Source organism: Trematomus bernacchii, unplaced genomic scaffold (assembly GCF_902827165.1).
Source record: "Trematomus bernacchii unplaced genomic scaffold, fTreBer1.1, whole genome shotgun sequence".
NCBI lineage: Eukaryota > Metazoa > Chordata > Actinopteri > Perciformes > Nototheniidae > Trematomus > Trematomus bernacchii.
This window is the reverse complement of record NW_022987607.1, coordinates 3562114-3578174: the sequence shown is the minus strand read 5'-3', so window position 1 is coordinate 3578174 and position 16061 is coordinate 3562114. Positions and strand designations below refer to the sequence as shown.

General features: G+C 39.0%; 1 protein-coding gene across 2 annotated transcripts in view; it reads left to right on the top strand.

The window, feature by feature from the left end:
- col22a1 (collagen, type XXII, alpha 1) overlaps positions 1–16061 on the top strand; it is an 82831-nt gene that overhangs the window by 21873 nt on the left and 44897 nt on the right. Inside the window, exons 12-23 of one of the 2 annotated variants that reach the window (XM_034130992.1) lie at positions 442–480; positions 3688–3741; positions 3848–3901; positions 5317–5370; positions 6720–6773; positions 8230–8274; positions 10654–10707; positions 10820–10873; positions 12049–12084; positions 12638–12667; positions 13142–13195; positions 13344–13397. In XM_034130992.1, the coding sequence (XP_033986883.1) occupies positions 442–480; positions 3688–3741; positions 3848–3901; positions 5317–5370; positions 6720–6773; positions 8230–8274; positions 10654–10707; positions 10820–10873; positions 12049–12084; positions 12638–12667; positions 13142–13195; positions 13344–13397 (582 nt within the window). The remainder of the gene's footprint in view (positions 1–441; positions 481–3687; positions 3742–3847; positions 3902–5316; positions 5371–6719; positions 6774–8229; positions 8275–10653; positions 10708–10819; positions 10874–12048; positions 12085–12637; positions 12668–13141; positions 13196–13343; positions 13398–16061) is intronic. The other variant, XM_034130993.1, reaches the window with a different exon arrangement.

Genomic DNA, 16061 nt, shown 5'->3' with positions numbered 1-16061 from the left:
GAACATTAGCTGCCTTTAACTTAGCGGTTGTGTGACTGTTGCTAACAAGTGACTAAAAGAGACTTCTAAACGTCATCTCGACATACATTTTTTCTTCTGGCGATTCCATTTACGCTTCAATAAAAGTTGTGTTAATATGTGGAGATTATCCTGCTGAGCAAAATGTGTAAGTATCATAAACGTGTGTTAGCCACTGAGCTAATCTTCTGCATTATTCCAAGATCCAATGGTAAAATCCCATTGCTTTTGTCGTGCGAAGCTAGCTTCAGGGTTTACCTACAGCAATACGTCATGACTGCATCACTCTATTATGTGCATTTCATTTGTTAGATATACTATTATACACATTTAGTTCAGATTGCATGCCTTTTCAGCTTCATTTCCATCTGCTTTTCTGCCCGCCTCGATAATAATTGATCCTTGTCGATGAATTATTTGCAGGGCAAAGTAAACTCTGTTAAAGGTGACAGAGGAGAGAAGGTAAGTACGCCTGCTCCTCCTGATGCTGCATGAGCATCATGCTAACATCACGTTTGTCTCCGTGCATATTTATATGCATGGAAGTCCTGGACGCAAATGTCTCTCTCTAATCTTTCTCTATCTTTCATGTTACGTGCTTTTTTCATGTGGTTTTTCTAGTTATGTGTTTTTACTTTTCTGCCAGGGAGTGGCTAGAGGAAAATGCTCAAGCAGCTGTTATTGTTAGAATTACAGGACAGGCGACCACAGAGGACGCCCCCCCCAGCCCGCTGAAATCACAGCTCTGTGCTGCCAGCTGAGGCTCACAGTGTCATTTATTCCTTGAGACTAAATCCTCTGTATGAATCATTGGATCTGCCCAGAGAAGGATGCTTGGAAGGGTCACGAGAGGACTGGAAGACGAGATGCTGTGTTCTCAATTGTGTTTTCTACGATACGACAATACTTTATACGATATAAGATCTTATTTTGAAGTCTTAGAACAGGGGTGTCAAACTCAATTTCATCACGGGCCACATCAGCATTATGGTTGCACTCAAAGGGCCGGTTGTAACTTTAAGACTATATCATTAATTAATATAACTTCATAATTAGCTACGTCTGAAAGCAGAAGTCTCGAGCAAATAATTGCAAGTCTCTTCAGTAAGAATGTCACAATATGATTTTAAAAGAAAAGCCACATTCTGGAAAAACATTGATTGTGACATTTTGAAAAAGAGAAGTGACATTTAAAAAAAAAAATCTATTTATGAGAAAAAGGCTAATTCTAAGAAAAAAGGCATATTTGAAAAAAAAAAGTCAAATTCTGAGAAAAAGTCAAATTTGAGATGCATTGTGGGACATGTCGTTTATGGGCAACGTGCTTCTGTAAAGTAGCATGTAACCGTATAATAAACATATTATATTCTTTGCAAGCTCTTGTGGGGCCACATAAAATGAAGTCGCGGGCCGGATTTGGCCCCCGGGCCTTGAGTTTGACACCCGTCTTAGAACAAGGTAACAGACTTAAAGAGGTCTATTATGCTTTTTCGGCTTCCTCTTATACTGTAGGTTTGTGTGCATGGACTGTAAGTGGTTTGCAAAGGCGGAAATCCCTAAGTTCCTTTCAGACTGGTACATATACGAGTGCTTCAGTCTTACATTCTTTAATCTTGAGAACCTGTATCTCGGTTTTGATGTCAACAATTGAAAGTGGCAGTACAGGGAATAGTTGCGCTCAGAGACAATGTTGTTGGCTATGCTTAGGATATCACTAATGTATCTTGATTTATGGAGTTGACCTACAATTTCCTGAAATCAGGAGAGAGGAGAACCATTTTAAAGTTTGGCTGCAGCACGGTGATTGGCTGCTGAGATTGAGGTGAATGTAACAGGTTAGCAGGAAGCCCGTGATGAGCTGATTATAAGCAGCTGTGGAGGGAATGTACACAAGTCTTCCTGAAAGAACTTACGCTGAGCTTTATTTGATGGAGCAGTTTTGACTTTAAAGCATTGGACAAACACTTGTACCATGTAGTGTTACAATACAGAAAATCACTCAAAATCTAAGTAGAAATTGTCTTCTTGCCCCAAAAGACACAAAGTGGTGGAGAAAATGCATCTTCTTTTTGTCCTTCAGCAGATATATTTATGGTCTTTCCAGGATAGAAGATGTTCTAGCTTTTACGCCCATGTATTTATATCAAAGTACATCTGTAATTCAGCAGGGAGCTTTTTTTATTTTCATGTGAAAGAGACAGCAGTGCTCTTTACATGATGAATGGATTTTATTGCCGCTGGATACTTTGCCGGTTTGATGAAACTACATTAAATCAAACTGTAACGCAAAGCGTCCCCTGTTGCTTTTCTATTTCTCACTTTCTGCTCGAGCATCCGTCTTCACTTTCTCCCCTTTTGGAGAAAGCTGCAATTTGTTGTCGTAAACTTTCCCAAAAGCTGATGCAAGAAAACATGACGTAAGCCCCCCCCCCCATCGGTCATAGGGTCGAAGGACTGAAAGTGAATCCATCCGCCTGTGATTGCTTCTAATTGCATCTTTAGACAGAACAGGCAGCATTGTTTGAGATAATGTTCAAGGCTGCATCACAGCTCCTAATCTCTGTTATAAGAGAAGTGACGTGTGTTAAAATGATATAAGCTCTTACAGTAATTAAAGGGCTGCTGCTTGTTAAGTGGTTTATGAAGCAGAGGGAAGTCCTGCGGCGGGTAAGACCTCGCTGTAACGTGTCATTTAACAACCGGTGCTTCTCACTCAGTCCAGTCTTCTGATTCCTTGGCCTGTGACATCAGTTATTCAAAGAGTGTGAAGACAATGTTCCTTGAGTCTTTGTTTGGGTGTCTGAACAGACCATAGCGGGTCTTGGTGAAGATGATGACAGCTGTTAGCATACTCTGGCTCTCTCGATCATTTACTCAAAAGTGTTTTGTGTATCCTAACTCTTTGTCTTCTGTGTTATATTAACGTCTGTCTTTTGTCCAAATGTCTGTATTACTGTTTGATTAATCACGTCGGTTAATTCATGTCTAACATTTGTTTATGTCCCAACTGTCATGTACTAAACCAGGCCTTTTCAATTGCTGTAACATTAGCCGAATCCCACTTTTTAACAATCTCAAACCGGCCCTTTGGTCTTGAAAAAAATTGAAAAGAAATACGTAAAAATGTCCTCAGAAGAGTTTTTTTTAAATTAATTTACTATGAAATTAAATTTATTTATTCATTATTTATTTCATTACATTTCTCCCTATTCATTAATTTTACCATCCTTGCTATTAACACTTGAAACGGACGGTTATAAGCAACACATTTATTTCTAAAAAACATTTAACATTACAAGTTTATATCAGTTAGCCTTGTATGATTAAATAGAAGATCATCATTATATCATTAGGCTACTTAGTCCATTCAGTAACTATGTATTTAGTTAAGCACAGACATCATGTTGTTGTTTAACAGTGTGAAATGATGCTCTTCATACTGAGGATATTTGTTAGATGCAACATTTTCCAGACTAAAAAGGTGCATTTAAATAATTGGCACTTCCCTTTAAAACATGAATTGAACAGGCCTGTACTAATGTCCATGTTTTCTTACGCTACCAGGTTGTTTCTTTCTGACAGCACGCCATCGCCGCCTGTGTCCCCGGACATCTTGCATGCTTATTTATTAAAAAACCGTCAAAGTAAACACTTGCCTTTTGTCCACAGGGTGATTCAGGCAGGATAGGGTTGACAGGTGCTCCTGGACATAAAGGAGAGAAGGTGTGCACCGTGTGAACCTGGACGTGGAGGATGTCTATAATACGTTGAATTTCGATATAAAACTTCACAATCTGTTATTAATGATGTGTTTCTGATTATCTGACAGGGGCTCGGTGGTGTGCCAGGTATCGACGGATCATATGGAGACAAAGGAGGCAAGGTAAGAATAAGGTTTCAAACACAAGGATGTGTGTTTTCCAGAGGTGGGAAGTACTGGAGTACAAATACTTTGTTACTGTACTTAAGTACATTGTTCCGGTATCAGTACTTTACCCCACTACTTATTTTTCTGACGACTTTTTACTTTGACTTCTTACATTTTGAACACAAATACCTGTACTTTCTACTTCTTACATTTTGAACACAAATACCTGTACTTTCTACTTCTTACATGTTGAACACAAATACCTGTACTTTCTACTTCTCACATGTTGAACACAAATACCTGTACTTTCTACTTCTTACATGTTGAACACAAACACCTGTACTTTCTACTTCTTACATGTTGAACACAAATACCTGTACTTTCTACTTCTTACATGTTGAACACAAATACCTGTACTTTCTACTTCTTACATGTTGAACACAAATACCTGTACTTTCTACTTCTCACATTTTGAACACAAATACCTGAACTTTCTACTTCTTACATGTTGAACCCAAATACCTGTACTTTCTACTTCTTACATGTTGAACCCAAATACCTGTACTTTCTACTTCTTACATGTTGAACACAAATACCTGTACTTTCTACTTCTTACATGTTGAACCCAAATACCTGTACTTTCTACTTCTCACATTTTGAACCCAAATACCTGTACTTTCTACTTCTTACATTTTGAACACAAATACCTGTACTTTCTACTTCTTACATGTTGAACCCAAATACCTGTACTTTCTACTTCTTACATGTTGAACACAAATACCTGTACTTTCTACTTCTCACATGTTGAACCCAAATACCTGTACTTTCTACTTCTTACATGTTGAACACAAATACCTGTACTTTCTACTTCTCACATTTTGAACCCAAATACCTGTACTTTCTACTTCTTACATGTTGATCACAAATACCTGTACTTTCTACTTCTTACATGTTGAACCCAAATACCTGTACTTTCTACTTCTCACATTTCCCAAACAGGCTGGTTCCTTTAGTTTGAATGTGTGTTTGGTGGCGTGATCATTATTATTTAGAGTCATTGCGTGCCTATTGATTTGAACACGATCCGTGTATCCATCATTTCCTGGTCTTCTCTAAAGAAGAGGGACCAATGAAAACGTTGTCATGTTGCCGTTGTTCAGCATGGAAACATTCATTAGCTAACAATGACATTATTGTTCTATTAATATAAAGGGAGGTCAGGTACTCTTTAAAACAGCTGCTAGTTATGGGTACTTTTTACTGAAGTACATTTCAAAGTTCTTTACTTTGACTTGAGTAAAGAAGTTTAGTCAGTACTTCTACTTTTACCTGAGTATTTTTAAACACGAGTATCTGTACTTCTACTTGAGTAAAGGATGTGTGTACTTTTGCCCTCTCGGGTGTTTTCATGTGTGTTTATCTGTAAATAGGGCGCAGCAGGACTGGCTGGTGATGCAGGGCCTGAAGGTCCAGCTGGAACAAAGGTGAGTGAATATCGCGTTCAGAAGCTTTGGCTCATCGTGATGTTTATGTTCTGATAATTAAGTGGGCGTACAGACGTTCTTCTGCACAATTACAGCTCAGCCCGTTATTGATTTCCTGTGAAAAAAGAGGCAGGTTTGGTTGACTTTCCCTTGGATGAAGCAGCAGCTGGTGAAAGAGTGAGGAGGGGAGAGAAAAGGGAGAAATGGGAGGGGGGGCTGCCACAAATGTGGGTATTGGATGTGAGGGAGTGATCGCCCCCTTTTGATAAACACAGGGAATACTCAATCAGTGACATGCTGAATCATAGCAGAGAATAGAGACTATGGAGCAGGGGGGTCAAACTCAAATACACAGTGGGCCAAAATAAAAAAATGGGTACTAGTGGAGGGCCGGACTGGTTCAATGTTTATTGCAGAACTTATTGAAATGAACTTATTGCACATATTAAACCTGGAACTAACAAAGCTTCAATGATTGCCTATAAAAACAACAGAAATATCATGCGAGGTGAACACTCAAAGGAAAGCCTTGTTTTGTCATACGAGCCTATTGACAGGCCCTAGCATTATAACATTTGGCCAGTAATACTCCAAATTGAGTATTAATTGAATGGAAATGCAATTATCTAATTGTATTCACATATTTAAAAATAAGTTTTCCTACTATTTCATATTAAAAGGACAGTAGAAAAGCTGTTTGACTTGTATTTGACCCTGCCGTACGGAGGATCATATTTAAGTTTTTAATTCAAATTTTAAATGTTAACAATACGGCCTGATTTCTATTCATAAATTCAGTCCCAAAATACAAATTAAAAGAGATTTTCTTAACAATTGAGGCAGCTTTTGATGAGTTTTCTTGCTCCAATATCGTAAGTAAAAAAAACCTGATTATGAGTTAAAATGAAGTTTAAGTTGTTATTAAAATGGTTTTTCCAGCTTTAAATGGGTTCCACTGTGTTGACATGTTATTGGTATGACTTCAAATATCATTAAAGCCAACATCTAGTCTTACTTTGGGGTGAGATTGTAAAACTATCTCATATTTAATGAAAAGAGCAGTGATGAGAGAAAATATAGCTCTCAAATAATTTAGAGATCACACATAGGTTCTCTTTTTGGCATGAGGAAACAATAAAGCTGAGGTCAGAGGTCAAAGTTTAAGGTTCTCCCTTGATGGGGGGGGTCCTGCCACTGACAACTGCTGTTTCTTTTTTGGGGTTTCAGGTTTCTTACATTGATTCTCCTCTGACTCAGCACTTTGCCAGTTGGCCCTAAAGTATATCGCTGAGTAACACTTTTGGGGAGTCCAACTTCCTGCTAATAAAATGTTGTTTATATCCTAACAGGGAATTCAAGGAGATGAAGGAACTGCTGGCTCATCGGGACCAAAGGGTGTCTCTGTGAGTATGATCTGAGGTCACTTTTATTATCATTTAAAGAGGGCCTATTGTTCTTTATTTCCATTTCCTGTAGTGTGTTATACAGGTTTCTGTGCATGTCAATGGTCTGCAAAGGTTAAAATCCCAAAGTTCTGTAACAAAGTGAAGTCATTAGTCATCGATTGGCTAGCGCTCCAACACATTGAACGTGATAGGCTAAGGGGCGGGACCTTTCTAAGCGGTTGATCAATCACAACAGAGCCGGCCAGCTAACCAATCAGAGCAGACTGGGCTCTGGTTTCAGACAGAGGGTGAAAAGAGGTGCTGCAGCACAGGCAGTATGAGAAAAGTAAATAGCTTATTGAACATTAAAGCATGGAGACATGTAGAGACACTACATACTGATATACACCTGAACATCAGCAGGAGAGGACTCTTTAAAGTAGAGACACTACATACTGATATACACCTGAACATCAGCAGGAGAGGACTCTTTAAAGTAGAGACACTACATCCTGATATACACCTGAACATCAGCAGGAGAGGACTCTTTAAAGTAGAGACACTACATACTGATATACACCTGAACATCAGCAGGAGAGGACTCTTTAAAGTAGAGACACTACATACTGATATACACCTGAACATCAGCAGGAGAGGACTCTTTAAAGTAGAGACACTACATACTGATATACACCTGAACATCAGCAGGAGAGGACTCTTTAAAGTAGAGACACTACATACTGATATACACCTGAACATCAGCAGGAGAGGACTCTTTAAAGTAGAGACACTACATGCTGATATACACCTGAACATCAGCAGGAGAGGACTCTTTAAAGTAGAGACACTACATACTGATATACACCTGAACATCAGCAGGAGAGGACTCTTTAAAGTAGAGACACTACATACTGATATACACCTGAACATCAGCAGGAGAGGACTCTTTAAAGTAGAGACACTACATACTGATATACACCTGAACATCAGCAGGAGAGGACTCTTTAAAGTAGAGACACTACATACTGATATACACCTGAACATCAGCAGGAGAGGACTCTTTAAAGTAGAGACACTACATACTGATATACACCTGAACATCAGCAGGAGAGGACTCTTTAAAGTAGAGACACTACATACTGATATACACCTGAACATCAGTAGGAGAGGACTCTTTAAAGTAGAGACACTACACACTGATATACACCTGAACATCAGCAGGAGAGGACTCTTTAAAGTAGAGACACTACACACTGATATACACCTGAACATCAGCAGGAGAGGACTCTTTAAAGTAGAGACAATATACACCTGAACATCAGCGGGAGAGGACTCTTTAAAGTAGAGACAATATACACCTGAACATCAGCGGGAGAGGACTCTTTAACATCTGATTTTGATAAATGATGATACATATATATATATATATATATATACATATATTAAATTGTATTGTAATTGTGTTTTTTTGTAGGGTGAATCCGGTACAAGGGGTGACAAAGGAAGTACAGGAAACAAGGTTAGTAACGCTGCATCCCTTTCTTTTGTATTATAAGAAATCCACAGCTAGGGTTTAGCATTTTGATGAAATCCTCAGGTGCTCAGGGACGAGAGAGACTTACACATTAAGTTTCCCTGTTCATGTTTTCCCATCATGTCCCAGTATTTGAACATGTATTGTATGTTAGATTAAACCTGTACAAAGTAGACCTTTTACCGCAAATCCTGAGAACGAGGTTAACTCCTGAGAAAAAGCCGTTCTTCTTCAGAAGGACTGAGAGCTGGGGGGCGTAATGGTGCGAACAGATGTGGCTTCCTTGATTCACTCTCCACACTTCCTGTCTGGGGTCCTGTGTGGGCGTTTGGCTGAAATGTAACTCATTGAGACCCTCTGAAGCTTCAGTATGTTGACGTATGAAGTCTTCCTCCGATCTGCCAACACGATGATGTTAGAAACCATTCAAAGAAATCAGGTTTTCTCCCACTTTAGTCAATATGTTTTTGCAGAAACAGCAGTAACAGCAGTAACAGTGGCTTTTGTGTCACGCTGAGACGTCAACTTGAATTTAAATGACTTTAACAAGGGGTTTGTATGAAGCCATAAACACACAGTCAGTTCACTGATGACTTCTCCATGTGGCCTGAGGATGTGCAGCATGTTCTCCACACACTGAAGCTCCTTTCAAACATGCTAATGCCAAAGTTAGAGCTGTCCATCATCCAGCAATTCAGTCAGTAAGCAATTTCCTGTGAAAACTGGAAAAGTACTTTCCTCAGAAAAGCGATTAAGGAACGTTTAGAGGAGGCACCTGGGGTTGAAGTCAGGCCATGTTTCCTGAGTGAAAATGTGAGGATGTGTTTTGGGTTACACAGCACTGTTTAAAAGCTAGCAGCGTAGCTTCATGGTAATGTGGCCCGTGGCTTTGATCCACACAGAAATAACAAAACTGGATTATTCTCCATTGGATTTGGAACGCATATCAATGGGGTCTAAGGGAAGAATCCTGAGGACTTTTGTGCTGCCGATTTTATTATCTTGCAACACCACACGGTCAAATTGTCTACCAATTACTTGTAGTTAATTATACTAGATGGACTGGAGACATGTTAGCTCCCAATACTGTACAATGTAAAATCCCTAAATATGTTATAAAATGTGCACTAGAGAATCACAATCAGAAATACTTTATTCATCACCTGGGGAAAAACCGATGATCCATTTTAGAATAACATAAAAATATATATTTATAATATTGTTTTTATTTCAATTGTATTCTTTTTTTTATTATACATTTGAATTATTTGTATTAATAATGCCGAGTTGACTTTGGCTTTGGCAAAGTATAGCTGCAGATATGCTAATTAGGCTAGCACTTAATTTGACTTTACATACCATGGTCTACAATTAATCAATCAATCAATCAATCAATCAATGTTTATTTATATAGCCCAATATCACAAATGTTACATTAGTCTCAGTGGACTTCACAGTTTGTACAGAATATCAGTATGACAATAAGAGACCCTCTGTCCTTAGACCCTCCGTCCTTAGACCCTCTGTCCTTAGACCCTCTGTCCTTAGACCCTCACATCGTACAAGGAAACACTTCCAGAGAAACCCCACAGTTTAAAGGAACATGGGAGAAACCTCAGGGAGAGCAGCAGAGGAGGGATCCCTCTCCCAGGACGGACAGACGTGCAATAGATGCCGTGTGTCAATTGAAAAGATAATACATTTACAACATAGGTAGACCAAATGTTTGGAAATGCATGTGTCTATAATAAGAAGATGAATCCAAGAGGATGTCAACAATCATGTGGGAGCCATCAGGGAAGTAGTATGATGAGAGTCAGGCAGGACCACAGTGACAGGTTCAGCCACGACTCGAAGTCCAGGACTCAAATCCAGGACTCAGGATAGAGGATCCAGGACTCAGGATCCAGGACTCAGATCAGGACTCAGGATAGAGGATCCAGGACACAGGACCACAGCAACAGGATCAGCCACGACTCAGGATCCAGGACTCAGGATCCAGGACTCAGGATCCAGGACTCAGGATCCCGGCGTAGATAGACACCAAAAAGAAATTTGGGGGAAGCTGGGTTATTGGGAACATGAGAGTACACAGGTACAGACAGACAGAAGTAAGGTGTCCCCCGACAGTCTAAGCCTATAGCAGCTAAACTAACGTGTCTACGTACGTGCACTCCCTTAGGATAGGTTGAGGGATAAGGGGTAGCAAGTAAGAAGTGAGGAAGAGAGGTACATCACTTCTAGAGTTGATTATTTGCTAAATACTTACAAGACAAGGTTCTGATAAGCACATTTCAACGTTTTCACGAGTGTGATTTAAGAGACTTTATTACTCAACATTATATTTTCCTCTACACATTTTAGGGCGAGGCAGGTTTCGATGGATTCCCCGGCAAACCTGGTGTTCCTGGGAAAGATGTAAGTGATGACTCTGTTTAAGATTTTACAGAAAACCCCCACAAATAATAATCTTTTTATGATTTAATGAGCCACTTTTGCATTAATGAAGCTTTTCTCTTGAATGTGTCAGGGTGTGAAAGGACTGTCTGGTGCTTCTGGGCTCTCTGGAGTTAAAGGCGTCAAGGTACGTCCCTCCTGTGCTTTATGAATAAACACCACTTCATTTGGATATATGTGTTGCTTTAAGCATTTCGTTAATAAGCTCCGCTGATATGAATCATTTTTAAAGAGCTATCACAGGTTTCCCTAGCTTCTGTCTGCTCTCTCCAGACATTCCTCTGAGTTTCAGCCCACTCGTTTGTCTGACAAAATGAAACGCTGACTTCATTTGTCTGTCTGTAATTACCCACTTTGATGATTCCTCCAGCGGTGCACAAACGCTTTTACCACAGCCATATGCATGCAGGAGGATGCACGCATACATAGAATACATTCCCATGAAGCTTTACCCACACGTTTCACTTTCCTTTAAAGGGGACCTATCATGCACAATGCACTTTTTGATGTCTTTTATACATCAACATGTGTCCCCGGTGTGTCGGGGAACTCACGCAGCGTCAGAAAATAAAACCCTCTCTCTTTTCCTCCGTACCCAAATCTCTAAAAATGGGGGAACAACGGAGCTGATCCAGATTTGCGTCCGATATGACGTAATATCTGAAATGTGGACCCACAGCACTATCAGAAACGTTGCTATCAGAAACAATGCCCGACTGTTTTGGACGTAATATGGTCGGTGTTTACATTAGCATCGCTAACACTCAGAGCTAACCTGTACTGGAGAGCATGTGTGTGAAGAAGCAGGAAATCAAAAGGAACTCACCTTGTGGTATAACCGGCAAGAGAGAAAGCCTTTGAGCTCCATACTGTTTCAGAGACAATCCTTGATAATCCATGATATGGCGTTTCATCACGGCAGCATTTAGTTTAGACAGTAGCTGCCGGGTCCCGCATGAGCTCAGACCCCTCCTTTTTTATTTTTTTAAAGCTTTATACCCAAATCAGCACTTTTGAAACAGGAAGTGAAATAGAGGGATATGAGGCATGGCTAGAATGGGTGATCTGTTTGGTATTTTGAGCAAAACACTTCATAGACATGTTTTTTATATATTTGTATATATCTGAGACCCATGCTATTGCCTAAAAATAGCATGATAGGTGACCTTTAATAGAACAATAACCAGTCATCTGATGAATGATGGTCGTTGCAGTGTCATTACCTCGAGGTGCTTTTATCCTGACAGTCTCTTGATTCTAATGACGGGGTTTTCATCTTTCTTTCTTTGAACTACGTCACAGGGGGAGAGAGGCCTTCCCGGATTACCTGGGGATGTGGTGAGTGCCAAAAATACACCAAAAGGATCAAAACATTACAGGCTTGTTTAGGGATGAAAAACATGATTGGAGTGAAGAGCTTGGAGATATTTACAACCCTTTAAAAAAAAAAAAAAAAAGAGACATGAAATAGCCATTTTATTTTTAGCGTTTTTGACTAAATCCACTCAAATTAACCGTTTAACCATGTAGAAGATTGACCTTTTGACCTTGTTAATGAACTCTAGGCACAATGGTACTGTTCTCCAGACAGGAGAAGATAAACAATTAGTCAATTAACTGATAAGTTAAATTATAGCAATTGTAATAATTTATTCATAAAACTAATTTTGCTGGAAATGTAATGGATCTCTATTTTTTTCCAAACTTGTTTTTTGATATATTTTATTTATTTTATATAGAAAGCAATTAATTGAAAAGTAATTAATTAGAGATAAGGGTTGCTAGTTTTTTTAACTGTGGCCTCAGTTTTTGCACAATAATTAAATGAATGTAGCACAATGAATCTCAATGGTTGAATATTTGGTATTTATTTTCATCTTCATTATTTCAGGTTCAGAGAGAAGGCTTACGGGGTGACAAGGTGAGTAATGTTCAATAAAGAAGTAGTTCAACTTGTTTAATCACAGGACAGTGAAAATTCAATGTCTGCTGTACCTTATAGTATGATAAAGTAGAATAACAACTGTTTATTAGGAATATTACCGCATTATTAACGGGTTAATAATAGTGTTTCTTAAGCCATCTGATTCAAATCTATTTACCTTTTACCGTGGATTTACCTTTCTTTGATTATTTAGCATTTTATTGTTAAATAAAATAAAAAAATCCTACCGGTCATTTGCTGATCTTACAGTAACTCTTATGTTGTTATTATTATTATTTGTTAAAACTTGCATGTTTTATTTATGTTAACTTATGTTTGATATTTGCACCCTCCTCAAATTCACGCTCCTCCAATTTCAGTGGCATCTCACACGAATGACTTCTACTTAGAATAAAGTATAACTTAATATAATACATACTAACACATACTCGTGTATTTGATGTGTTTTAGGGAGAAGCTGGTCCTCCTGGTCCTCAAGGGCCCGAGGGTCCCCAGGGGCCTCAGGTAAGGATCAGGATTTATGACTTCCTTTTTCCTGCTGATTTTGGGGTATTTTGTTGTTGAGAAATCCAGCTGTTCTGATGCGGTGCTGAGCAGCTCATGAAGACATCAACGTGCCGTTTGAACTGAAGCTGAATGTTTTATTCCTCAGGGTTCTCCCGGGATAACGGGGCAAACCGGGACCCCTGGAGAGTTCGGTCTGAGGGTGAGAAATTTATTTTATTCATCACTTCTCAGTGTCATTTCACTATTTAAACACCTAATGGGAGGACAGACAGGTTGGCTTCACAACTTTCTTTGAAATCATGAGAAAGTAGAACCATCGTTAAACAACAAGTATTTTTGTAGTCACGAGAAAACAAACCTTGCAATGGTTGAATCTCAAAACGATCATTTGTAGAGAAACTCTAAGAAGCCAGTTGAGGTGATACATTTTATCTCAATTTGACTTTTCTTAACAATGACGTGAATGCAAATTGTGGTTTTGGGCTTGTTTTCTTCTCACTTGCCGTAAAGGTTCTCCATCAATGTGGGGCAATGACAGAAAGACAGTCATAAAGCACATTGCATGCATTGTTGTAGTCAGTGTATCTGCTATTAGTTGCTCTAGTCCATCGAGTTTTGACTTAAATGAAATGACTTTGCCTTTTAGAGAACCCATGTAAAACAAAACAGTAATCTGCAGTAATCAGAAATGCATGTAGTCCCTTAACTACACTTATCTTATTCCAGTGGGAATGAAGAAAGCCGATGTTTATTCCTCATAATAATGAGAGCTGAAACTGTAGCTGTTATCAGTGGTTGTAGAATTATCTGCAGACCCTTGTCTCTGGTATTATTTCCCCTCTCTCTGGTCCCATCACACTGGTGTGTAATTAAAACAGGCACAGCGGTTCTGCATGATTTGTTCTTCCAAAACATTAAAAATATTGTGACCTCTTGTCTCTATCGGGAGCAATTAGCTTCTCATCAGCAATATGTTACATTCAACATTAGCAGCTGCTCAGCTGGGCAGCCCCTCTGGACTCAAACTCAGTAACATACTTTTCTACAACCAGAATATAAGAGCTGTCAATGTCAACGCTGGGGATCCATCTGGAAACCTAAGCACGTAGAAACATCTACGTGGGACGAAAATCTCACTCGTCCCCGGCTTGAGCTTCAATCTCAGGATCCATGTATTTATTATCCTCTCAAGAATGATGAGAAAAATTCTGACTTTTTATCAAAATCTCAAAATTCTGACTTTTTATCAAAATTCTGACTTTTTATCAAAATTCTGACTATCGAAAAATTCTGACTTTTTTATCAAAATTATTACTTTTTATGAATACTACTCTGAATAAAATGTGTAATAATCACTCGTCCCCGGCTTGAGCTTCAATCTCAGGATCCATGTATTTGTGATCCTCTCCAGAATGGAAGTAGTCAAAACAAAAAAAGAGAATTTGATGGTATTTTTCTCAAAATCTCAAAATTCTGACTTTTTCTCAAAAATCAAGACTTTTTCTAAAAAATAAAAAAAAATCTGACTTTTTCTGAATACTTAAATGTTAATAATCACTGGTCCCCGGCTTGAGCTTCAATCTCAGGATCCATGTATCTCTGATCCTCTCCAGAATGGAAGTAGTCATCACATACAGAGCATCAACTAGTTCCTGAACAGTGTCCTTCACATGCTGATATCCAAGAGAGGGAGTTACACAGTCACAAGATGGAGGAATAGAAAGCAGTATTCAATGTTTACTTCAGATTAGCTCCACGTCAGAAATGAGCATGCTTGTCATATGTCTATCTCCATAGAGGCTGAATCATCATGTTAATCACATAGCTATCATATGCCTCAAACAGTCCTGATGCTCTTCTAGGTAATCATACATCCTGTCATGTTCACAGCTACAGTTGGGATACCTTTGTTATCATGTGGACTCTGATACTGGAAGAGGACATTCAGGATTTCAACAAAACAAATTAATTATATTACTGTCTGCCTCTTACCTCAACTTCCGCCAGTCATTTCAGCGTGGATTTGTACCCTTAATTGGCTTTTGGAAAGGCAGAGAAAGGGTAGGAATCTGCACAAGCTGCACTGACTGGAGACCACTGCTCATCAATAAGCAGCCCCTGGTTGTCGCTGCACACCTGATCCATGACTAAATGTCCTGCACTCGTTCTTTAGGCGTTGAAAACAGGAGGGAAGTAATTTTTTAGACTTTTCCTTAAAGTTGACAGGGTCACAGCTGTAGGAACAGAATGATAGCAGCAGAGATAAAATACCCTGTCTAGAGCACATTATACACTGGGTGATCACAACATCAATACTACCAAATGAGTATATTTGTAGCGCACATTACACAGAGGGTGATCACTATATGAATACTACTAGAGGAATTACAGCAACTCTCTCTGACAGCGGCTTTGTCCATGCTTCAGCTAAGTGTCGGGAGATTACCGTACTTCATGCTTAATAGTTTGAAAAATCAATAAAACTTTGCTGAGATGTTATTATGAAGTTAAAAACCCTCTGCATATCTTTAATCAAACACCACACATGTACTGTAGTTTGATTTATCTCTCCCCAAAATACAAGTCAATACAAGATGTAAAACTTCTTTCATCATGATTAATCACAGATCATTATTGTGATTACATGTTTTAATCGTCTCACCCCACTACAAACTACACGTTGTCCTTAATATAGCTTATCATACCTAGAGCGGTCACATTGGTTTCAGTCTTCACGATATCTCTGTGCAGCTTCCTAATAACATTTTATTGGCGGTCCCACTGGAGCATTTACAGCCCCATGAGAGGCTCTCTAAGTGAAACCATTACAACAAATGGTGACCTATTTTCTGCAGGTGTGGAG